The 25,555-nt window shown below is 46.8% G+C and overlaps 1 protein-coding gene across 5 annotated transcripts in view; it reads left to right on the forward strand.

Moving 5' to 3' along the window:
• Positions 1-19,172: 19,172 nt before the first annotated feature.
• Positions 19,173-25,555, forward strand: part of LOC149328742 (ATP-binding cassette sub-family C member 1-like) — a 61,204-nt gene continuing 54,821 nt past the window's right edge. For 2 of the 5 annotated variants that reach the window (XM_089559716.1, XM_089559718.1), the window contains exons 1-2: positions 19,177-19,357; positions 20,032-20,108. In XM_089559716.1, the coding sequence (XP_089415842.1) occupies positions 20,055-20,108 (54 nt within the window). In that variant the 5' untranslated portion in view covers positions 19,177-19,357; positions 20,032-20,054. Of the gene's footprint in view, positions 19,358-20,031; positions 20,109-25,555 lie in introns of all 5 variants that reach the window. The other 3 variants (XM_089559720.1, XR_016285482.1, XM_089559717.1) reach the window with 3 other exon arrangements.

Consider the following 25,555-nt stretch of genomic DNA (forward strand, 5'->3'; position numbering starts at 1 on the left):
GAAGTCTGAGGTCATTAGACTCCACAAACTCCCTTACACATCCCCAGGAGAAGTTGAGCTTTTCCTGGGAGGACGCAAGATTAATGAAGTGGACAAGATCCGGATACTGGGGCTCTGGCTTCAAAGTAACCTCAGATCCGACAATATGATCAGAACCATCAAAACAACAGTTAATCAAATCTCAAGAATGATCCGCCGCATTACCTGGCACCGCAAGGGTATGAGAGAAGAGGACACCCTTAGACTCGTCCAGGCCCTAGTTCTGAGCAGGATAACATACGGCCTCCCTTACCAAAAACTGGGCACTGTGGAAACCAGAGCTATCGATACATTCATAAGAGGGGCTTACAAAACTGCCCTCAATCTTCCAATAGCCACTTCTACAGAACGACTCCAAGAGCTTGGTCTGCACAACACTTTTACCGAGCTCCAAGAAGCCCCCTTGGAAAGCCAAAAAGAACGCCTTCTAACAACCAATGCGGGAAGGACGATCCTGACTAAATTAGGGACATGGCCGGGGCTGGAGACAAGAGGCAGTAAAACCTCTCTTCCACTCCAAACCCGAGAAAAGATCACCGTTAGCCCAATCTAACGTCACATGCATCATGGTCATCAGCAAGGCAGACGACAAGCGAGAGCAAATGCACTTCAGAAACACCTATAAAGCGACCGTACAGCCGTTTACGTAGACATTGGGGCCTACCCCACGCCAGGAAAGTTCTCAGTCGCTGCGATTGACCACCAACTAAAACCGGCTCTCCAAGCTTCTATCTATGCAGAAACCCCTCCTATGCAGAGGCTCTGGAAATAGCTTTCGCCATCAAACATAAAGACCAAAGAGGAGAGTCCTCCCACGTTATAACAGACTCCCAACAAGCCTGCCGAGACTTTCTTAATGGCAGGCTTCCCTCAAGAGCAACACAGCTACTTGGCAATCTCAGCCAAACTTACAGACTAACATGGACACCTGGTCACGAAGGACTAGCTGGAAATGAGGTAGCCTACGATCTAGCCCTAGATTTAACCCACCGGGCGGATCCTCATCCCTACCCCACGCCCATGCCTAGCACCTATGGTGACAGATTAGAACATATTCGGCTGGAGCGCAGAAAATACCCAGCCCCTCTCATAAAACTAGACTCCTCCGCAGCCATAGACTGGAGGAAAATTCAGACCAACACTTTCCCTAACTTGTTCATCCTACACAAGATTAGCCCCACTCAATATCAGAATACATGCCCTTGGTGTGCCCTACGCTCTACCACATATCGTGGGAATGTACAACGAAACCAAAACACTTAACTGTATCCAACCCGACATATGAGCAGTGGGAGGTGGCCCTGACCAGCGAGACCCTGGATCAGCAACTTAAGTTGGTTCAGCAAGTCCGTCAGTCAGCTAAAGCCAGTGGCGCCTTGGACTAGGGGTGCCACCCAAGTTGCTCGAGCAACCTTCCTCAATTCAAATAAAAGTTTTCTCTCTCTCTCTCTCTCTCTCTCTGAATTTTGCTACTTGTTTCAACATAATAAAGAAAAATACTTCGTACGGAATACGGACTCCCATGAAAGCACGTAACTACTTCCCTTTGGATTTCCTTGTCTAGCCTTGTTTATTTATTTATTTATTCATTGTTTAGGCAATACAAGTATTGCCACGAGGCAAGACAAAAGGAGACTATTGGTCTCCTGACTGAATTACTGCAATAGTTCTTGGAGTCTATCCAAATTGCTGCTGCACGATTGATGCTCGAAGTCCTTGTAATTATTACGTCGATCCGCTTGCTGGTTAAATACACATTTCTGTAATAGATTTTCTAATCAAGAATAAGTCGGAAACAACTGCATTCTAATTCATCTGTAACTATAAAATTGTTTACAATATCGCAAGAAGTAGACCCAGTAGTCCTAAAAACAGAGATTTTTCTCTACATAACATCAGTCTCATAAAAAAGTACGCAAGGTTACGTGTCACACACATTTAAATTCACTGCGGTTAGTCTGCAGTTAGCCATCGGGATAGCTCACCTCTTAATGTTAACTATGAGCAGTCTCTTATGCGACCGTAATATTCGTTACGTTGATTCATTTTGGGAATCTTTTACCTCATTGATTACATTCTTTTCATTTCCATCGTACACATTGATGTGCAATTTTTTTCCTAGTCAGTATTGTTGCGTAATAAATGCGGTCTTTGCTTATGTGTTGATGGGCAATATTTGTATTTTTTTCCGGTTTTCTACTACGCTTTCTTCGCTGCTTGGTGTTGTTAATTTATTAAAAGAAATGTTTGTTCCTGACTTCACTTTATTTTTTAACAGAGGTCCCGCTGCAGTATTTCAGAACGGGACTTTTTTCTTTAGCATTTTTGCCTTTTGTTATTGTTCCCAGTAAACCTTAACTTCAAGGAAAAAATCCCCAAATCAATCTATACTGGCTTCGTTTCTCCACGTGTTTTGCGTTTTACGCAAGACCACCTCTGTTAGCCGCAATACATGAAGGCCACAACCATTTTCTCGTCTGGCTCTGAGCGAGCGTGGTGCTATTTTTCACAATCCAGGTTTCTCTCGCTATCTTCCTCTTAACTTTGCGCGTCTCAATTTTCTTCCCATATCCAACTGCACCGTCCGCAGTTTTATTTGAAGCTTTTCCGTTAGGCTCCAAGCTTCGGCATCCCAAGTGAGGGGGGCTTTGATTCGGCACTGGGTATTTCACAACATGTGCTGTTATAGGCAAATTCCAGCGGCTACGCTTCTGACAACCACCGTCAGTATATTGCGACCTCGATTCCTTGTCCACTTCATGCATCGCGCCTCACCCAAACTTCGAGGTTATGACGTATGGCGCGAGTTCGAAGAAAGAAGCCGCTAAACGCACTGAAGCACTTCTGACGAAAAACATCTAATCTAATATGTTACAGTCGCAGCATTTATGATAAAAGCACTAACGGTAATGTGCACATCAGTGAGGTCGGAGGGCCATAGATGAGAGCATTTTTGACGTTCGTGCTCTGATCACTTCATTATGCCGCAGGCAAGAAAGACAGACTGGGCGGGTCACAAAAAGGACGAACGCTGTCGGAACAGCACCGGCAAACGGGCTGCACTAGAAGGCGCTCAGGTCCGTGCCAACTTATTTCTCACCCTATAAAGCATTCATTTCAGCCCCCCTCCGTCCAAAAAAGAACAGGAACACAAATTTCACATAATCATGCATAGAAGAACCATTTAAAGATATGTAACGAATAAAAAAACGCAATCTGGACAAACTAGCGCGTACCATTCGCAACACCACTGGTATTACTGCGATCTCAGTTCTTCCTACGGGCCGCAAGCGAAACCAAAGACAGAAACACGAACACTATTTTCTGTATTCTTCCACAGTAATGCTTTGGAGTGGGTATCTCGGGCTGTTCGAACAGAAGCGGTGAAGTGTGACCCAGCCGATCCATCTAAGGCCTTGTCGTCGGGGGCAACAGCGGAGCTTATTAGTGGGGAGAACACTGCATGGCATATTCGTCGGAGTAGAGGAATTTTTACCTTCGTCTTTCTTTTTCATAGCTGGCTTTGTTTCAAAGCATGTTCCCTTGTCTTACTGCCTGGCTGTTGAAGTCGACAGGAACGGTTAGCGAGCAGGCCCATTGATAATATGGCGTCGTGAGCGCAGCATTGTGCACTGGAGCTTAATGAAGTGCCCGCCAAAATGAGAGCCGCTCGAGATCCTTCGTAATAGAAATTGATATCAGCATACAGGACACACAAAAGCGCTGGAAGATCTTATGAAGTTGAGATTACGCGTATAACCAGAGGTAATGTTTGCCCTCTGCGTGTTCTTTGCTTTTAGTCTAGCTGTATGGGACAGCGACACTAACATTGGTCAATTGTGGAAGATAAAGGCTTTTGGAAAGATCGTTTAATGAGTAACGCCTAACTGAAGGACGGAAGAAGAGAAGACAGTTCCAGATTAGAGCAAAAAATGTAAAAACAGAACGTCGGCCCAACTAAAAGTCATAATCGAGTCTTTCTTTCCACATTAGAAAGGGAATAGAATGGTCAGGCCACTGGTATTAATTGGTACGTCATTATTAAAGTGGAGATGGAGACTGAATACCAAATCTCAAGTACGTAATGCATACCGTAGTAAATTCTTGCCACGTAATTATTGTAAAGCCGGTAAAGTCCAGCGGGCGTCTAAAACTCAGTCTCAGCAAACACGCGCCTATTCTAAATCAGAATTCAAAATCTAATCTAAATCAAGTGCTATTTTAATGAAGATTTGATAAACATTTATGTATGGGGCTCCTCCATATAGATTGGCTTTCATATGTTTTGTCCGGGTCCCTCATGACAGGTATAGGGTCCTTTTCTGGTAGACGAGCTTCACTGTCGAGGAAAAGTGATGAAGAACGGAATACATTCTGCTCTGAAGTAGTCATAAATCATGAAGAGAAGGCATTCTTTCGAGATTATGACATGAAAGAGCAATAAAAGCGAAAAGAAATGAAATAAAAAATTTTTTTCTTGTTCATTTGGCTGCGCTTCGATATATTTTCAGCTGTCCCCAGCAATCATTAGTATCTTCTTAAGAGAACCATCCTAAATTGCTGGACTTGTCTCTAGGAGAAATTCAGCCTGAATCCTTGCTTATTCTGAAAGAGTGTATTTCGGTACGGGCACTTTATTTTTCTATTGTCATCCCTTGGATTAGTCCACAATATATTGTAGCGTGCAACGCCAAAAAGAACACCCGCGCAGAGACGAAAAACCTGCGGCGGTCTCCTAGTGGTTCGAGCGCGCGCGAGAGAGCCAACTAACTTCTTCCTCTTCTAGCGCATGCGCTACTTCTGTCTCTTCTTCGAATGCATGTATCACTGCCCCCCTCTTCTGCAGCATCGACACGATGCGGCTGGGAGTGAAAAGTCAGCGAAAGGGTAGAACACAGCTGCAGTGGACCGCAGTTCAGTCAGGTAGCCGGTCGTGGTAAGGCTTCATGCGAACAACGTGTACGACTTCAGTTCGGTGCGACCGGCGCGATGAACAAGCTGTCGGGGCGGGAGCAACTGCATAAGTCACATCACTGATGCGGCGCACTACTTCGTAAGGGCCGAAGCATCGGCGCAGCAGCTTTTCAGAGAGCCCGCGGCGACGAACAGGTATCCAAATCCACACAAGGTCGCCGGGAGCATAACTGACGAAACGGCGTCCACAGTTGTAGTTAGTGGCGTCAGCCTCCTGTTGACGGTGGATGCGCAGGCGGGCCAGTTGACGCGCTTCCTCAGCACGCTGAACGAAGGTATCTACGTCGATGTCAGCGTCAGAGTCGCAGTAAGGGTCGACGGGCAACATAGCATCCAACGGAGTGGTCACCTGGCGACCGAAGACAAGCTGAAAGGGGGTCAGTCGGGTTGTTTCCTGCAGGGCGGTGTTGTACGCAAACGTTACGTACGGCAGAATGGCGTCCCAAGTTCGATGCTCGACGTCAACGTACATTGATAGCATGTCGGCTAGTGTGCGGTTGAGTCGCTCTACCAACCCGTTTGTCTGCGGGTGATACGCCGTAGCACGTCGGTGGCTCGTGTGCGTCAGAGTCATCACGGACTGGGTTAAGCGGGCCGTGAAAGCAGTTCCCCGGTCAGTAACAACAACGGCGGGTGCTCCATGACGCAAGACAATGTTGTGGACGAAGAACTGCGCCACTTCAGCAGCAGTGCCTTTGGCAAGAGACGTGGTCTCAGCGTACCGTGTGAGGTAGTCAGTCGCAACGACTATCCAACGCTTTCCAGACGAAGACTTCGGAAATGGGCCAAGGAGGTCCATGCCCACTTGATGGAAAGGGGTCTTCGGTGGATCGACGGGGTGAAGAAATCCGGCCGGTTTCAATGGAGGAGTCTTCCGACGTTGGCATTCACGGCATGTTTTGACGTAGGCCCGCACCGATGGGAGTAACCTGGGCCAATAATACTTTTGTCTAATCCGCGCGAGTGTACGGCTGACTCCAAGGTGGCCGGCGGATGGTGCATCATGACAGGCACTCAAGATCTCAGACCGCAGCTGTGATGGTACGACAAGTAGGAACACTTCTTCGCTGTTGGCAAAGTTGCGCTTGTAGAGAACACCAGACCGTAAAGTGAAGGTGTGAAGCCCTCGAAGAAAAACACGCGGAATGGGAGCTTCACTGCCTTCGAGGTAATCGATGAGCGGCGCCAACTCCGTGTCCGCCCTCTGAAGCTGCGCCATTTGGGTGGTACTAACAGAGCCCAGGAAAGGAAAATCATCGGTGGTTTCTTCGGTATTGATTGGGATAGGCGCGCGCGACAAACAATCCGCATCCTGATGCTTGCGGCCAGACTTGTAAACTACTGTTAAGTCGTATTCTTGCAAGCGTAAGCTCCATCTAGCCAAGCGTCCTGAGGGGTCTTTGAGGCTCGCCAGCCAGCATAAGGAGTGGTGGTCGCTTACCACACGGAAGGGTCGTCCGTAGAGGTACGGTCGGAACTTGCAGATGGCCCATATCACTGCAAGACATTCTTTCTCCGTCGTAGAATAATTGGTCTCGGAGCGCGTAAGTGTCCGACTAGCATAACTGATGACCCGTTCTGCACCGTCTTGCCACTGGATCAGTACTGCACCAAGGCCAACATTGCTGGCGTCAGTGTGGATGTCCGTGGCAGCATGCTCGTCGAAATGGCCGAGTATCGGAGTGCTTTGCAGACGGCTGCGAAGCTCGACAAATGCAGCCTCTTCGTCGGTCCCCCACAGGAAGGGCGTGTCGTCACGGGTCAGTGCGTTCAGCGGTTCCGCGAGTTTCGAGAAATCTTGAATAAAGCGCCTATAATAGGAGCACAGGCCTAAAAACCGGCGAACGGCCTTCTTGTCAGTTGGGCGTGGAAAACCTGAGACGGCAGCAGTCTTGTCAGGGTCCGGGCGAACACCTTGTGCGCTGACAACGTGACCAAGAAAGCGAAGTTCCTCAAAGCCAAAATGGCATTTCTCGGCTTTGATGGTGAGTTGCGCGGATTTGAGCGCTTGTAGCACAATGCGCAACCGCTCCAAGTGTTGGTCAAAGGTGGGCGAAAATATAACGACATCGTCCAGGTACACCAGGCAGGACTGCCATTTCAAGCCGGAGAGGACAGTGTCCATCATGCGTTGGAAAGTAGCCGGTGCTGAGCACAGACCAAATGGGAGCACTTTAAACTCATAGAGGCCGTCAGGCGTCACGAAAGCCGTCTTCTCCCGGTCTCTCTCGTCCACTTCGATTTGCCAGTACCCGCTTTTAAGATCCAATGACGAGAAGTATCTGGCGTTCCGCAATCGGTCGAGCGCGTCATCTATCCTGGGCAGCGGGTAAACGTCCTTTTTGGTCACGCTGTTAAGTTTCCTGTAGTCCACGCAGAAACGCAGAGTATTGTCCTTCTTTTTGACAAGAACCACAGGCGATGCCCACGGACTGGTGGACGGCTGAATGACATCGTCTGCAAGCATCTCGGCAACCTGATTCTGAATGGCTTCTCTCTCCACCGGGGAAACACGATATGGGCGCTGGCAGACGGGTCGCGTAGTCTCGTCAGTGATGATACGATGCTTGGCGAGTGGAGTTCGGCCGACCTTCGAGCACGTAGCGAAACAGTCGGCAAATTCTGCCAAGAGGGCCGACAGAAGATCCCTCTGAACCGACGGCAAGGCAGGATTTATTCTGACTGACTGAAGAACGTGATGTGGGCCAGCATACTCCGGAGAGGGTCCTCCCACGGTGCACAAACCTGGAACCTCAGCAACGTCGTGGAGGAAGGCAATAGCCATGCCTTTGGCCAGGTGCTGATATTCGTTGGCAAAGTTAGTCAGGAGGACGTGGGTGCGGCCGTCACGTAGTTGGACGAGACCTCTTGCAACGGCAAGTCCCCGCTTAAGCAGCAGTGGACTATGGCTGTCCGCTAGGCCCTCGTAGTCATGAAAGAGGTCGTTCCGCACGAGCACCAGAACACTGCACCGCGGCGGCACCGTGACGTCGTTCTCGACAATGCGCAGAGCGTTGCTGCAGGGATCGCGGGAGTCAAAGCGCGCCACGGCCTGTTTGGTCGAGAACGTGACACGTGCCTCCTGAAAGTCAATCATAGCGCCGTTCGACTGCAGGAAGTCGATCCCCAGAATCAAGTCTCTGGAACACTCAGGGAGTACGACAAATTCACCAACGTACGTAAAACCACTAATCCCAACTCTAGCCGTGCACTTGCCCACAGGGGAAATTAGGTGGCCACCAGCGGTGCGAATGGGGGTCCCCGTCCACGGTGTCAGAACCTTCTTAAGTTCTCCAGCGAAGGCACGGCTCATAACAGAGTAATCAGCACCGGTATCGAGCAGCGCGGTAATGTCAGTGCCATCAATTGTCACACGCAAATCGGATGCAGCGTATCTGATACTGTCGCTGCCTCTCTCTGTCCGGGTATCGTCGGCTCGAGGGTTCCGCGATGGAGGATCTTGACACGTCCCGACGTCAGCGGCCTTGCCTCCAGAGGTCGCTGGTGTTAGTTTTCCCGACGCGGACTCGGCGAGCGACGGCCAGCAGAGCTACTCTGGCGGCCAGGGCTGGAAGAGCGATAACGGAGAGGCGAAGGGGAACGGGACTCGCGCCTTCCAGAGTAGGCAGGGTTCTGGCGTGCCCAGAGATGCTGTGCAATCTCATGCGGTCGTTCGCCGTTCTGAGGGCAGGGTGCGTCGGGATGGAAACCGCGAAGGCCCACTTGGCGGTACGGACAGGCGCGGTAGAGGTGACCAGGCTTCCCACAGTGGTAGCAGAGAGGCCTGCGGTCCGGTGTACGCCACAAATCCGACTTGCGAGGGCGTGGCCCAGCTGTAGCAGATGCGGTTGCAGAATACGTGGCGATGTTACTCACGGAGGTCGACGGGGTCACACCGTAGCCAGGCACGCTTGCGTGACATGTGCCGATGTTGCTCACGCCAGGCGTTGGGGTAATGGGACCGTAGCCTGTCGTGCGACGTACAACAGATGCGTACGTGGGTCGGTCATCGAACCGGGGTGGCGCTTCGGGGACAGGAGGTGCCTGCGCAGCCTGTCGCACCTCGTCCCTGACAACTTCGGACAGCGCTGCCAGCGGCGCAGGTGCAACCTGAGGCAGATGGATCCGTTGCAGTTCCTCCCGGACAACGGAGCTAATTAGTTCACGCAAGGTGTCTACACTGCCGCCGAGACACGACGAAAAGCCTTCGGGCACCATGCAGTTGATGTCCCGGTTGTACTGGCGGGCCCGTTGTTGCAGCGTCGTCTCCATCGTGGTCGCCTCGGTTAGAAATTCCGCCACCGTGCGGGGTGGGCTGCGCACGAGGCCCGCGAACAGCTCCTGCTTAACCCCACGCATGAGATGGCGCAGCTTCTTCTCCTCTGTCATGTTGGGGTCGGCGCGCTTGAAAAGACGGGCCATGTCTTCGGTGTACATGCGCACGCTTTCGTTCGTGCGCTGATTTCGGGAGTGCAGCGCAGCTTCGGCCTTCTCCCGGCGGTCAGCGTTGGGGAACGTAGCCAGGAGACTCCGGCAAAACGTCTCCCAAGTGGGAAGTGTAGCCTCGTGGTTTTCAAACCACGTCCGAGCAGACTCTTCCAGGGCAAAGTAGACGTTATTCAGCTTGCGCTCGTCGCACCAGCCGTTGTAGCGTGCGACCCGCTCGAACGTCTCCAGCCAGTCCTCAGCGTCTTCGAACACGTCACCGTGAAAAGATGGCGGTGTTCGCGGTGGGTGGCAAAGGATCGGCGCCAGGGGCCTGGTGTCAGCGGCCATGGCAGTTGGACTCGACGGTAAAGGCTGGATCGGCGGCTGGGTCCTGGTGTCAGTGGCCATGTCAGTTGGACTCGGCGGTCGAGGCTGCGTCGTCCTTGTTGGCGGGGGAAGGGGCCCAAATTCATGCGACTCTCCGCGGAGACGGCGGCTGGGTCGCTGGTGAACCGGTGTGAGGTCCGTAGTGACGCTGTACGGAGTTTGCAGGTCGGGAAGCGTACCCAGCACCTCCACCAAACTGTAGCGTGCAACGCCAAAAAGAAAACCCGCGCAGAGACGAAAAAACCTGCGGCGGTCTCCTAGTGGTTCGAGCGCGCGCGAGAGAGCCAACTAACTTCTTCCTCTTCTAGCGCATGCGCTACTTCTGTCTCTTCTTCGAATGCATGTATCAATATTATTTATTACTGGCTTCCTTCCTATAATTCAGCTTGGTTTAGGGGTTACTTCGGAAACTTTGCCGATGAGGAAAACGATTGCACAATTCCCTACGTCTTTTTATTCGAGGCTGTCGTTACCTTGTATTATAAGTAGCTTTTTTTATCTAAGTGTGAGATGTTTCTCGTCGACAACTAGTGCCCCATTTTTTCACTTAGTCTGGATTGCTGATCATTGTTTGTGGAAGAAAAATAACGGCGCTTCAATATAAACAAGAAATTGGGTATAAAAATACGTAGAACCTCAAACACTAAACAACTGGTGCAGGAAAGCAAGCAGGGACCACATACTTCCCGGATAAAACTACAGCTACTGCTAACCAGTATAGGGCCCTAGGCAACAATAGTAATATCGAGTGCAATGGCGGAATCTCCCGAAATTCAAAGAGCGGCTAATGAACTAATAGATCACAACAACTCTGGCTCACATTGTTGATGTACCCTATCCTGTAGTCGTTGTATGCGAACTACCCTTTAGTCTGGCGAACCCTTACAACAAACTATTGAGCTACTGTACGCCACGGTGCTTCCGGGAATTTATAGGCACGAATTTCGCACTACGCAAATCCCAAACCACATCCTGTGCGTGCACATACAACGCGTACAGGAGGAATTCGCGAGTAGCATGGTTCGGTGCCCCATGCAATTGGGCATTCACCGGTTATAAAATGGCTACCACCTTTCTCCTGACCTGCTGCTAAGCTTTGCTAGAGTGAAATAATTGTGAACCGGACCTTTTGCCCAACCTTGTGTTGACACAAATGCCTTGTGCCCTGGTGTGCTTTGAACAAACCGGCCGTTGTGCCACAAAAATCCATCACGAATGGACGGTAGTCTTCCTCGCTTTCTCTGCGACCAAAGAAAAGAAAAATATCGGGCAGTAAAGTGCCATATAAAGGAAGAGACTGCATCTTTATTGCCGCTTGAGGAACGTGTTTAGTTTGAAACCTCTGTGTTGGCTATAGTATTAGCGTATCAGGACACCAATTGGCTTGATTGGAGTTCATATTCACGGTGCGCTTGTTTGCTGCTTAAAACCACGAGATTGATCATCGTACCTAAAAGGAGAGTGCAGTGCTCAATTTGCTACTTGTGCTCCGTCATATGATAGTAACTTGGTCTGTGGTCTTGCATTACCCTTAATACGTATGTATGGAACTGCAGGAATTGTAAGGAAAAGCAAGAATAGAGCCCGTTGTCGGTTCTTCCGTTTTTAGTTCCCGAATTTTCATCTTAAGGCTGGCTATTTAAGGAATACTTAAAGTCGAGAGAGCGTGGCTTCCAATGGGCGATGAGCACAGCCAGCTTCTGTTATGCAGCCATTCCGTGTTTCATAAAAACTTAAATATTAAAAGACAGTTTTACTAATGAAGCACTTCAGCAAAGTTTGACCTTAAAACCGAGGCCTGCGTGTTATCAAATGCTCTTGAAAGTAAAATAAATCGTTATGAATAAATGGCGTTAGCTGAATTTTTTACAGACATTTACACATGGGAGAACGGCTTTCAGCGAACCATCTTTGCATTACGGAGGTAAACATTTTTTTACTATACTTCTGTTGATGAGGGTACGATTTTATTTGTTTCCCATGAAATAGCGCCAGAGCAAGCAAACCACGAAAAGACAAGGACGAGACACAAAGCGCTTTGTGTCTCGTCCTTGTCTTTTCGTGGTTTGCATGCTCTGGCGCTATTTTCTTCAAATCAAGTATGCACCAACTCGCCCAAAAAGAAGTGTTAATCCCATGAAATGTAGGCGCCATTTATGTGACTTCTGCGATAGAGAAAAAGTTATTTTCTTTTTTTGCATTTGGTATGCGGAGTTTAACGCGCCTAAACGAGACATGGGTTACGAGAGAGGCTAGAGTTCTTTCATGTCCACAGTTATTGCGCAATACGCAATATTTTTTTTTAACGCGTACCTCGAAATACGACCACCCCAGCCAGGAACGAACCCGGGAGCTTGATATCAGCAGCCCTGCGCTTAAGCCAATGGGATATGGCAGCGGGCAAAAATATAAAAGGGGAAATGAACGGAAAGAGAAAGGAAGCGAAAAATGAAAAAGAACGGATCAATGTGACCGGTTCAATAGATTAAAGAACAAAAAGAGAGAGCAATACCTGCATCAAAGCATAACAGCCCCAGTGGGAAAGGAGTCATCGTGAAAGTAAGTGCGCAGGAAATAATATATGTTCACTAGAGTACGTGAAATTGTCTTTCAAAATGAACAGTATCTGATCGCTGCCGCAACGTCAGTGCCGGAACGTAATTTGCATCTTCATGTTGGCGCTCTATACTTAGCCACAGGGTATTGTCACAAAACACAGGGCAACACAGCTATGTGAGAACGTTCCTGTGTTGTCCTGTGTTTTGTAACTACTCCTTCTGCCTAAGTATCGCACCAACCTGAAGATGACATATCAACTAGCCGCAATTATAGCACGGCTTCCTTCATTTCTGGCTAAGCTATCATTGCCTTTAAGTCAGTTCGTGCCCAGTCATATTGCTGCGTTGCTATGATTTAGCACACTCTGATTGCAAGTGCAGCGAAACTGTCGCTTTCAGAGCAATGTTTACTCCTGAAAAAGCAAGATCAAGCTTTTGTGCCGCACTAGAGGTCTTTTCTTTACAGACAGTTCGGTACGTTTGCAAGAGCTGTTAGAAAACAAAATCTTCCCCGTCAGCCTCTGGTAGCCGCCTTCTCCGAAATAGCGAGTGTTTTCTCTAGGCCGTTCCTTACTGTTCTGAACTGCAAACCCGCTCGTACGCTCCACTGCCATAATTCAAGGAAAAGAACGGGGGGAAGATTTAAATTCACGAGGCCCGTTGAAATGCTTGCTGCGTGCTTTGCAATGCATTTCTTTGTTTATTGTTTTGTTAGGAGGGCTAAAATATTACTCCGGGGCCCCCGGTGGTTTCGCCAGCCGTTTCTTGATTATATTAGGGAAGGAGCGAAATCGAATTTGCTCAATTTTCACATTTTATTCCAGTCGTTCGTTTGTTAAGTCCGAGCAACGCTCAGTTTAGCATTATTCAAGAGCTCAGTTGTCAGTAGGTGAAGCGTTCGCCATCTACAACTATTGTTCACTGTTATTCGAAGCACGTTGAGCGTCGTTCGTTGTTTTTCATATTGCATGATTGTATAAACAATTTAGCTGCTTCGAGTTCGCGGCACAATCGCTCAAGTTACATTTGAACTGTTTTGCGCTGCTCGTATGCGCTGGCACGTAGCCGGCGCTGGCACGGCACATGTCGTGCGGTAGCACAAGTGTGCAGATTTTTTAAATGAAAGCAGTGTCACACTTCTTTCCATCGTTTTTTTTCCGGATCGGTCCTGAGAGCACTGGGACGGCCCTTTTCTTTTTCTAGTAATTTTAGAAATGACCGGTCCAAGAGGATCGCTGTTGTGTACAGAAAATCATACAGAAAATTTCCAAAATATAAACAAACATCTTTAGGAGCCTTGAAAACTTGCTGCATAGAGTGCCGTGTTTCATAAACCTCACAGACGCATACAGTGAAAGCATGGACTTAGTCTTTACGTATATACTTATATATTTATATTTGTCCGGATTCCATTAGCAAACTATTTTATCAACTCCACTAAAGGCCGCTCTTTGTGTTCCCGAATTCTGCGGGGCTTCTTTTATAAACGAAAGGTGCGTATTACACTTAGGCTTCGCAGCTATGTTCTGGCGAAAGTAGTTTGTGACACCGTTCAGTGGAACGGTATCTCTGACACCTAGCTGCGGATACCTGTACGTTTATTCATCGCTATCGCTGCCACCGCTGCTTGTACCTGGCACATCGCGACCACCGCAATTGGACATCTTCTCCTCAACAAATCGCATTAAAGAATTTTGTACCCTTATGACATTTACTTACCGATGACCATGGACACCTAACCTCATGATTTAGAAAACAACGAGAAGAGGAGAGGTAGTGATGCACGCTTTAGCCTTGCAGTCGGCGTCACTGTGTGGTCGGTTGTTGCTATGCACGTCGGGTGGACGCGCAGCGGTAAATTGTGTATAATGATAACTCCCCAGCTATCAATAAACATATTTAGTCCCGATCCGGTAAGATTCGACAATGATAGCAACAGGCTGCTGTCATGATCTGGCAGCTTTCGGGGAGCGTGCAGCGAATTGCAACTCATACAGAAGTGAAACGCCGTTGCTTTTCATGTACAAATAAAAAATATCACTGGCCCCCATCGAGGGGGCAATGGTCGATACACGAGTGCTGACTATTGTTGACTGTTAACGCAATTTCTCCCTTCGTGTTGGCTAACGTTTGCAAAGAGCGGAGTAACCTCAGGTAACGAAACACTTCCCGGTGTCCTTATTGACCTGATTTAAGCCTCCTTCATCAAAGATTGCCGTATTTCAGCGCAGCTGTTGACGGAAAGTATATCATTTGAGCATAGGTTGAATTATTGGTGGTGTAACTTGATCATGCGATCACTTACCAATCCCGCGACCAAGAACTAGACCTTCGGGGCTTTCATTCGTTCTCGGATTCATGACGCCCGCACTCACGTGACCTTTCCGACGCCTCTGATTCAATTTTAGAATTCGTGACATAATCACTATGGGTGTAAAAGATGGCGCATGCCGCCAACTCACGAATTTTTTTCCTGTGAGCTAAATGAAGCGCTGCATATGAGCATAGAACAGTATTCATTCAGTCGCATTCAGTAGCATGAACACTCCAGAGAACTACACTGTGGTTCCACATTAATGACTCCCATAATCGTCCCAACATTTTTTTAGCGTATATAGCAGTGCCCTTTTGATGAGAAGAAATGCTATTGCAAATAATTCAGGTTCCAACACGCTAAAACAAAAACTCTTAAATGCCTTTACCTTGCTTAGGGACGAAATCCTAATGACTTCTATCAGAGGCCTCTACTGCTGCTTTGGACACGTTCCCAGTTCAACCACTATCTTAGAGGATATCCGTTGCTAGTAACGACAGCCCACATTCGTCGCACAAACTCAAACACTAGAGAATTTTATGCTGCTCCGTTCGTAAAACTACTAAGAGTTCCATCTTGAGTTAATACCACAGAGAGACATCCATAAGTACCTGAACAGATATCTGAAAAGAGGTCCAACACAACTCTTAACCTAAATGTCTTTCTGCTGGAAAAGCGACAACGAGCTAAACGCATCCATCAATTCTTCCCACAGATGATAACTAATCGTGAATGCTGGATTTATGCTCTCACTGAGGTCACATAAATCCCATCCTCCAGCGTCGCGAACAACGAAGCTCTTGTTTAAATGCATGAAAAAGATGAATTGAAATGGAACCTGTAATTTGCTTTCCGTTATGGGAAACGAAAATTCGAAACGAGTAGAGCGTTCGCCAACGCGTATCTTTAGACGTCTGTGGTCGCGCAGTCACCGCATGTGCTTTGGTATCCTGTTGTGTCATTTTGGCACCAATTGCTCCCTACGAACCCCTTTTCGCCTGTTCTGACTTACTTCTTCAATAAACTTGGCCACCTTCAATGCGGACGCTTGTCGAGCAGCCAGTAAGGAGCGTCGAGGGGTCACTTGTTCTGAGTGTGGAATAGGGTGTGACGGGATAGGGCTTAAGAGAGTGCTGAATTCTCGTGTTGATGTCACAGCGCAGGGTAAAGCGCAGGGCGGTCCTCACGTCTTTGGCTGCAATTACAGCGTTGATTACGCTTCCACAGGATACGCCAGGAATGACCCACTAATTGCGGCTCTGAAAAAAATAAATATCTTTCTTTGTTGCTGAATATGGTGGCACATTTTTATTGGAGCTTAACAACGGAGTGGCATTTAAGCCCGACAGGACTAATCAAAGCAGCAATCGACAGTACTGGGAGGACAACGTGTTTTATAGGAAGACGGGACGGGTCTCTCTGTTTTCAAGATCACGTAGTGGTCAGTAGGCTAAGTAAAGTGGAAAGTTGGGCGAGTTGGTGAGCTTTCATGACATAAAAAATGCCGCGAAGGATCACAAAGGGCAGACAGCACGGCGCAAATAAGCAGCGCAGGTCTTCTAATCAACAATTTCATAATCTGAGGTTAACAATTAATGTTGTTTCGGCAGGCGAGCTTGAAAAAATTATGAGATAACCATTGATGCCACGGGTCAACAACAGTGCTTATAAAAAAAACTTCTATCATTGTAGACCAAATACTTTTAGGGGAATCCCCCAAGGTGGAGTAGATTTGTAATAAGGGAGTAATTACTCATTGACGTCCACCCGAGCGCAGCCATACGGCTACAAAGGAAAGCTATACAGCTTTCACAGAAACTTCGTAGTTAAAGAAAAATTCGTCCTGGTCCGGGGTTGGAACCCCGGACCAGGACCATTGTAGTATGTGATAAATTCCATTGGCACCGTGCTGCACCGAAACAGGTAACTATCGATTACCTCTTTTCTTCTTGAGAATAATCACACATGGAAAACCCTGAAATGTTTTTGCAATGCATCGACTGGATTCAATCTGCGTTAAAAAACCGTCCGGAACAAAAAGCACCCACACTTATTTCGAGTCTCGGGGAAGCAAGGATTTGTCTAAGGCATTATGACATGACGACTTTTGAATTACGCGCATTGCGACTACACAGGAGACAGTGTATGATTGACTTGTCTTTTGAAGATTCATGATGTAAAAAATAGACCGAGGAAAACACGAAGGACCGATATAATGACTGTTGCTCAGTCGGGGGCATTAATGGTTACCTGATAACTCTCACAAGCTGGCCTGACTAAATCACCTTACTTCTTAACATCACATCATGAAAGTGTTGAATAAATGACCTTAGCTAGAAACGTGTCGGCGTCAATGTCCTGAGCACTGAAGCATCCCAACAAACATTGATATTTATTAAGAAAGTATTAGAGTAGAGTTGGAATAAGAACACTAAATAATTTACGGGAAATAAAAACGGTCCACCTGCCGCATGTACTCAAGCGCACAATTGTTCATAATATTCATTGTTAATTGTTGAACATCCCGCTGATCTTGGTGGAGTAGAAATTTCGGTTCCTACTCCGAGTCCCAGTCGGTGAACCATATAATGTTTGAGTGCACAGCAGCGCCTTCTTTCGCATATGCCAGGAGATATGATCTCCTTTGATGAAGGAAAGGTAGAAATGCAAAGTTACCAGTGTTGCAGACGGAAGAGATCTCGTTACGTTCAATTACGAAAGGTGAGCAGTAAATAACATTCTGATGTAAATAATAGCTTTGGTCGGTAATATACTTAGTTTTATAGCGGATATTTGCAATGAAACACATGTGGTGCATAGAGACAAAAAGTGACGCAGTTCGAGTTGAACAATTGTGTTTTTCATTTTCCAGGCACCCATAACTACTGTAATAATAAAATGAACAAACTGACGAGGGAAGTCTCGAAAACCCTAATAGAGAAAACAATGAAAAGTAGAGATGTATATCCTTTTTTTGACGATTGCTTATTGCCGAGTAGATCACGCACATAGAAATCTGGCGCTGCGTACTTCGAAGCTCCTCGCGTTGTATGGCCCTGCCATCTATCGCTATCTGTTAGTATTGAGCCCTTGGGAACTCCCCGACGACGACAACAGATGTCAGCAGTAAACGAAAACTAAAGAGCGGATGATTACAATAGTACTTTGTAATGCGTAACTGCAGCGCTGTTCTTTAGATATCCATTCATTTTATAGTTTTCTTCGTCGTTAGATCTTTGCAAAGTGAGCGCTGAGCTGAATTCAGGTTGCGGACTAGGCGGTGAAGACGCGCCGCGTTCACACCAGCGGCTCCAACGGCGGAGTGTTTTCTGGGCCTCTGCCCAAGCGGCTTTCACGTCAATAACTTAGCTGTGCAGATGGTGTAAATTATTTGATGTGAAAATCTGGTGGCCTGTGGGCATTTATCTTCGACTCTATTTTGGTTGGCCTTTTACACAGCTGCAAAGCAGATTTGTAACTTGGTAACGCTCAATCGAACCGGCAGGAGTGAATTAAGGAGGTGGAGCGAATGCTGTCTCAAATATGTCTTTGGTGATGGCTACTCTAGTTCTGAAGATCAGTCAAAGCCGTCGGAAAGGTAACGTAATATATCGTTTCGGGATTCTGTAAACCACCGAGAATTGTTGTATGAGTCATGCGATTGGCCTGCTGTGACGTGATCTGGCACAATCCCGTCCACCAAACCACAACAGCGAACCAGCAATTTGAATCTGGGGTGGCGAGAAAAATATTTGCACAGTAGCTCAATTACACAGAGCTGAAACATAGATGAAGGGGAAAGGAATAATCGGAGGTCTTCAGAACGGCCGGATCCAGGTCAACCATTTGGAGCAGTCACGCAGCCAGGATTTTTGTCTCTAAGCGGCGCTTCCGACGAATCCATTCAGTTTACGCAAGACTGGCACGCACTCCAAATTTGTTTTCCTTTATTAGATATTTAGGCGTGTATCTTGAAAGGGAAAGTTCTTAGCTCAGGCACAGACATTTCAGAGCAAATGATATATTTAATCATTCCGCGAGAAATTGGTGATTACAAAGCAAGTTATCGAAATACTAGCGATGTCATAAACATAGAACTGCTAAGGAATTTTTCTACTAAATATTTTATTCCTTAATTCCGTCTTCTTGTGTGCGCTATTTTTTTCCCTTAAGTATGTCTTACCAACATGCCCAAGCCTCGTCTCTCGTTACGTGTAATGATGCAGTTTGTATTCACTTGGACTTACTGGCGAGTTTCGTTTATCTGACATTTTCTTCCTCAAGAGGCAGCATGTATATTTCTTGGTATTAGTATGCCTGTTACGAAATAGCTGCTAAAGCAATAAAAGAATGAATAGGCAGCGCGCACATCAGACGGTTCGAAAACAGCGGGTTCTTCGAACCTTATCTTGGTGCCATCTTTGCCGGAGAGATGCGGTGATGAGGAACCTTGCGACAGTCGTACGTCACCTTTATCACCCCGCCGCTGTCTCAATGCGCGATCGACAGATGCTCAGCCCGATGTGTACATTGGCAGCTTTGAATCCGGAGACTCCGTGCTGGGCTCTCCCATGAAGCCGAGTGCCGCAGAAATACGTCGTGCACCACAGAGGTTAAGACATTGAACATGGATGCTTTCTGCGGATCACCCCTGTGGGTAAGCGCAACTGCGAAATTTTGACTTTAGAATCCAAGAGCTTGATGCGAATGTTTGCAGCCTTCAGGATAGCCTGGGACATCGCTTCAAGTTTCACCTGCCACTTTTAATTGGGAGATAAGAGCTGCCGATGGAAAAATCAGGGACAGAGAAAAACGCAGTAAATGGGTATTATGGAAAGAATATTGCAACGCGGAGTGCTGGCATGATACTATATACTTACACACACTTGGCCACACACACATACTAAACGTCCACGCAAAAAATTCCTCCCAGAAGCCAATGCGTGCTTTTCGCCGCTTAGGTAACCAAGGACGACCGAATAAAGATGAAAGGGCAGTTTAGAAGAGCAGTTCCGTAGACTCTGAATGCTTGATTCATCTGTATATTGGTGGGAACAGCTAGATTGAAGACGGTGATATGTGCTGCGAATAAAGTGCGTGTACTCAGTGGGGTCGCACCAGGCCAGATATTAAGCTGTTGTGTTTTTTTTTAAGGGTATGCGAATATTCGAAATTTTCGAATATATTTTGAATATTATATTTTTAGTATTCGATTCGAATTCCAAGTATTCGTGTTGGTTCGAATATTCGACTCGACGCGAATATTCGTATCTAGCCGAATATTCATTGTGAGCACCAGCGTTCATTTCGGTCCGCATGCCCTATCGACAGGTACATAACATGGCGGCGCCTATATGGAAGGAAAATTCTTTCTTCCTCCAAGGGCCATGCCGTACCTGACTGCGCTGGTGAGCTTTTTTGTGGCTATACCTGCGAAGCTGGTGTAGTGAGAGCTGTGCACGAAGTACACGGTGACGAAGTACCTCGCAATACGTGCCAGGTCAGTGCCAAGTGAGAGGGCATTTTCTGAAGATGGTATAGTCAGAGCTGTGCACGAAGTACTTCGCAATACATGTCAGTTCAGTGCCAAGTGAGAGGGCATTTTCTGTGGCTGGAGGAGTCGCTTCAGTTAGAAGGGAACTACTTCTGCCTGACTATGTGGTGCAGCTGGTTTTCCTTCACGACAACCTTTTACGTCATCCCAGCAACGCGCTTTTGTGCTGATGGCAAGCTAGCCTTAATCAATGCTGTGTACTAGCCATCTTCTCTGATATTTCCACTCTTCTAAGAATAAAGTTCGAGACTTTGATACTTTTTGTGCAGCCACGCACACCTTTTGTGTTCATTTAATCAACGATAGTTAAACTGTGATGTTTTTGGGTGCCCAAATAAATGTTTTGTTTTGGTTAAATGCGTCTGTCCTTGATTATTCGATATTTGATTCGATATTCGGAACCAAGTATTCGTATTCGATTCGTATTCGAAAAATTTGATATTCGCACACCCCTAGTTTTTTTCTTTAAAGGCAACTCATAGATAATGAGGGCCCACTTCAGCATTTGCTACTGTACCTATAGTTGATGTTCTCCGAACGTCTGGTGAATTCCTAATAGAACTTTTTCATGCCCGCATACCGCATAACGACGCAGCTAATCCCCGTAAATATACGAAACTGATTGCTCCCGTTTGGATTTCACTGACAGTCTCGAAAAGCTGTCGACATGCTACCACTACTGCTTCGCCACGTGGGAATGGAAGGCGGTTGAGTTAGCCACGGTGGCTCAGTGGTTATGGTGCTCAGCTGCTGACCCGAAAGATACGGGTTCGATCACGGCTGCGGCGGTCGAATTTCGATGGAGGCGAAGGTCTAGAGGCCCGTGCACTGTGCGAGGTCAGTGCACGTTAAAGAACCCCAGGTGGTCGAAATTGCCGGAGCCCTTCACTACGGCGTCTCTCATAGCCTTAGCCGCTTTGGGACGATAAACATCATAAACTAAACTAAACTAAACTAAACTAAGGCGCTTGAAATCAGTTAAGATATTGGGTGCAGGTGGATTGTTCTCCAACTCACGACAGCTGTAGCAACTGTGCGACACCTGAGAGCATTAACTCTACATCTATGACATAAATGAAAAGCTTCGAGCGTTTTCCTTACTAAATATCTACAGGAACGCGTGGTCGCAGCGTTTCTCACAGTTACACGCGACCTTCATGTCAAGACTTACATAACCAAGTTTCCGCCACGGCTACCTACGGGGCCAGGAAAGCAGAAAGGCAAACACGCTGAAATGCATCATACTAATGTGAGAACTTGTGCCGAGTACCATAAGAGTCCTCGGCGACTACCATAATAACACACACCTGCCTGGCGATGGAATGGAAAACACCATAACAGTTTGGCCGCGGCCTCCTCAAGCGGAATAGATAACTGCACAGATAAGGGACGTGCACCGTCTAGAAGATCCAACGACGTCTTGGAATCTGCCGCGAGATAATGCAGGCCTTTGTGGATAATCTTGTCACGTCCAGAGAGGATACATACGTTAACTGTCCTTGCTGAGAACAGCGGATGACAAGGGCGCCTACTGGCTATGATAAAGAAGGAACGTAAAGAACAACAATATTGGGCCATATTCACCACACTAAAGAAGTAAAAGCGCGATATTGTTTAGAACTAAACAACATCGCATGTTAAAAGAGATCACAGAATTCTCCGCAGAACGTAGTCGTCCATAGCGTTCGAATTTGTACAGCTGCAGGCAATATCGCAGGCCTTAGCATCCTGCATCAGCTACCTGTTGAATGATGATGCGTGAAAATGAGTTATCATGCTTCTTCTGTACACATCATTGTCATAAGCGGTGACAAATTGCTTTGGCTTTTTCGGTTCTGATCGCTTGCGTCGCATTGACTGCCGTAGCTCATCCACCGTAAACGATCTTGGCGACCGCCGAATGCATTTTTTCCTACGTAGCATAGTTGAAAGGAAACTTCGACATGGAAATGATTCACTTCAGCTCGACGTTGTTATTATTAGCGGAAAAATCAGTGATGGTTTTGTTAAAGTGGTCTGTGAATGCCATGTTAGTGTTTGACTGGTAGGCCGCTGTTTTGCGGTATATTGCTCGGAAGTTTTAGAGAATTGTTTTCTGCGGCAGATTTACCAGGAAAGACGGGGAGGTTACGTCACTTTGGCATCCATTTACTCTTAGGTGGCATGGCCAGTGCCTACGTGTCTCGTAGTGCACGGCCTGTAAGCATGGAGTCAATCGGTCGCGACTATGGCAGGGAAGATCGTTCGCCCGAAGCAGTGCCCTGAAGAATTTCACAAAAGTCGCCCCGAATGCGAGCGAGCTTTACGTTAGGACTCGGAGGAAGGCTAGCGAGAGCTTTACCGTGGCTGGATCCTAACGTAAAGAAGTTCAGGTAATTAGGTCATCTTAAGGAACTGAGGAACCACACTGCCGAAGTCACCCAACACATGATACTAGTGAACAAGAACCGCTATGCGTGGGCGTTTGAGCGGGTATTCAAAGGCAACTTTTTATGTTCTTTTTTTCTGTTTTTCATTAAATAGCTTCATTTTGTCAGTCTGTGAGAAGCTTTCAGAGCTGCTACATATGGTTGCTTGTTTTGTTTATGAGGTTTATTGTCCCAAAACGACTCAGGCTATGAGGGACACCGTATTGAAGGGCTCCGGAAATTTCGACCACCTGGGGTTCTTTGACGTGCTCTGACATCGAACAGTACATGGGCCTCTAGAGTTTCGCCTCCATCGAAGTTCGACCGCCGCAGCCGGTATCGAACCTGCGTCTTTCGGGTCAGCAGCCATACACCATAACCACTGAGCGGCGGATGAGCTTTTGAACGGCAATGTGTGATATTGTGTTCTGAATTTTGTGCTTGTAGTAATTTTGCTAACTTCAACTCTCATTGCACTACCACTGCAATAGCCTCATGGAGGCGAAATGTAGGCAAATAATTAAATAAATTCTCAGAATTTCATCGGTAGCTGCATCACTGCCCACATGAACATACTGAGGCTGCGTTAACTTCCCCGTGTTCAATGCAAACTGTCGATGCAGCCTATAACTCAGCGACCACTTAATAGCCCTCTATATATCAGGTACAACAGCGCATCTAAAATGTGCATCTGAAGTACTCACACACGTGACTGTGGCAGCATGGTTAAGGCTGAAAAATCCGGCTTTTCTTTTCTTTTTTCAGCGCTATCGTTCGGTGTCCTTGCCCTCTACGTTGATATAGGAGGTGGGCATCACCATCAGCAGTTACTGGGAATCGAAGGCCATATAAGAATGTGATAAATTTCACCTGGGCTATAAATAGCCCTTAAAGATGTTTGAAAAGAATGCTACATCCTTGAGCACATATTTCGATGCAAGTTGCGCCGACAGCGAAGCCGTCCTTGAAGAGCGGAGAGGTTTCCTTCAAAGGTGGAAATCACAGGAAGAAATTTATTTTCGAGAAAATAACATGGGTCATTTATGTAATGCGATCCAAGCAATGTGGCTCATAGAAAGACGTAGCTTAGCATTACGATTCAAACCATCGTGTGTCAGCAGAAGTAAATGAAATGTTTATCTTCTGCTGTTATTGTAGGCCCTGGTGAAATACTCTGCTCTGTACTCAATACATGCCTTGGCATAATAGCTTAATATCTCTTCACTACCTGCACCAAATTTGTTTGAGATTGAGTGGGCTCCGAAAGGCTCGAAGGTTGCTTTAATTATTGCGGTGTTTGCTTGAATTTCTTGAAGCTCTTTTTTTTGGCGCATAAAGGTGAAAATCAGCTGATAACTGCAGAAAAATTAAACCGGAACATGGGGGCGATCTTATTCAGGCAACATGCCATCATTTCTGTCGGAATGATAACATAAAACAAAGAAATTAACATTAAGATTGTTCTAAAGCAGGATTCAGATAATATATGGTGCAAACCAACCAGCTTTGTTTCTTTTTAATGATAACATAAAACGAAGAAATTAACATTAAGATTGTTCTAGAGCAGGATTCAGATAAGATATGGCGCAAACCAACCAGCTTTGTTTCTCTATGCCCCTTAGACCTCGCAGCCACTGCCGCAGGTTTGGCCACTGTTTTCTTGAACTGGCGATCTGTAACACAGTTGTCTGGAGGCTATCGTTTCCATCATTCTCCACGACTTCGTTCAAAACCACGAAAGCTTGCTGAGGCCACAGAAGTGTGCGCGAGGGCTGCGGAACACGAAATAGGGAACACAGCTAAAGAACCCGAATTTAAAAAAAATCCCGTGCGGGCTCTCAGTGCCCTTCAAACAGACCCATGCACGCACATAAAAAAACAAACGGCTCAACGCGGTTACAGAAAAAGAGAAAAACCGAATAAGGAATAACCACGCGTCATCGAGCAAGGAAAATGGGCCGCTTTCGGTGGCTTCCCAAACCGAAATTAGCAGCCAGGGTTATAATAACCGCTTCCCAGATCGAGAACCAAAAGCGAACGAAGGCACGGAAAACAAGAACCCCTCCCCCCCCCCCCCCCCCAAAAAAAAAAAAAAGACCTGTCCGACATCCCAGTCGAATTACGTACATCTATAAGCCGTTCTAAGAAACCTTACGCCTCTCCTGCAGTGAATTTCATGCGCATATTTACTGTGGCCGCAAGCTGGGCTGTCAGTTTTTAATTTAGGAGACAACAAACCCGCATAAAATAAGTGGCTAGAATCCTTGAAGTTCCCTCTAAGCGTGCGCCGTGGACAGAGTTGTATATACACCTTGAATGAATGAATTTTCTTTCTGTCTAGCAGCATCGAATTCGCAACGATCGTTCGCGCAACAGATAAATCACAGATTAACGCTCTACAAGGCCGACTCTTTCGACATGAAAGAACATATCAATGCAGTATCAATAGATTTTGCTTCCTCAAAGAATTGAACCATTACGTTTAAATATGCACTGTAAAATTGAGTATTGGGAACACAATTCATCTGAATGGTCGTATTATGTAATGAGTTGGTCTAAATGACTATCAGCGTTAACTATCAAATGTATTTTAAGGAGTTCCAAGTGCTCAGATCTGACGCGAATGCGGTTTTTAACGGTAATAGTAGTACCTGAGGTGACAGTTTAGCCGCAAAGCTATTTGCAGTAAACTCTGTTTTCGACAAAGAGAGAAATTCGCCATCACATCCAGAACCGAGGAGCACAAAATGAACAAAATAGTAAATGGCACCAGTTTTCTAATATCAGTCCAACCATGAATGAATAAACTCCTTCCCTTCACCTCAGCCTTTTGCGTTGTTAATAAATTAGCGAGACCTACTATAGGCATCCTTGCAGCCAAAATTATATTTTT

This window comes from Amblyomma mixtum, chromosome 9 (genome assembly GCF_055824585.1).
Source record: "Amblyomma mixtum isolate Tamu chromosome 9, ASM5582458v1, whole genome shotgun sequence".
Taxonomy (NCBI): Eukaryota; Metazoa; Arthropoda; class Arachnida; order Ixodida; family Ixodidae; genus Amblyomma; species Amblyomma mixtum.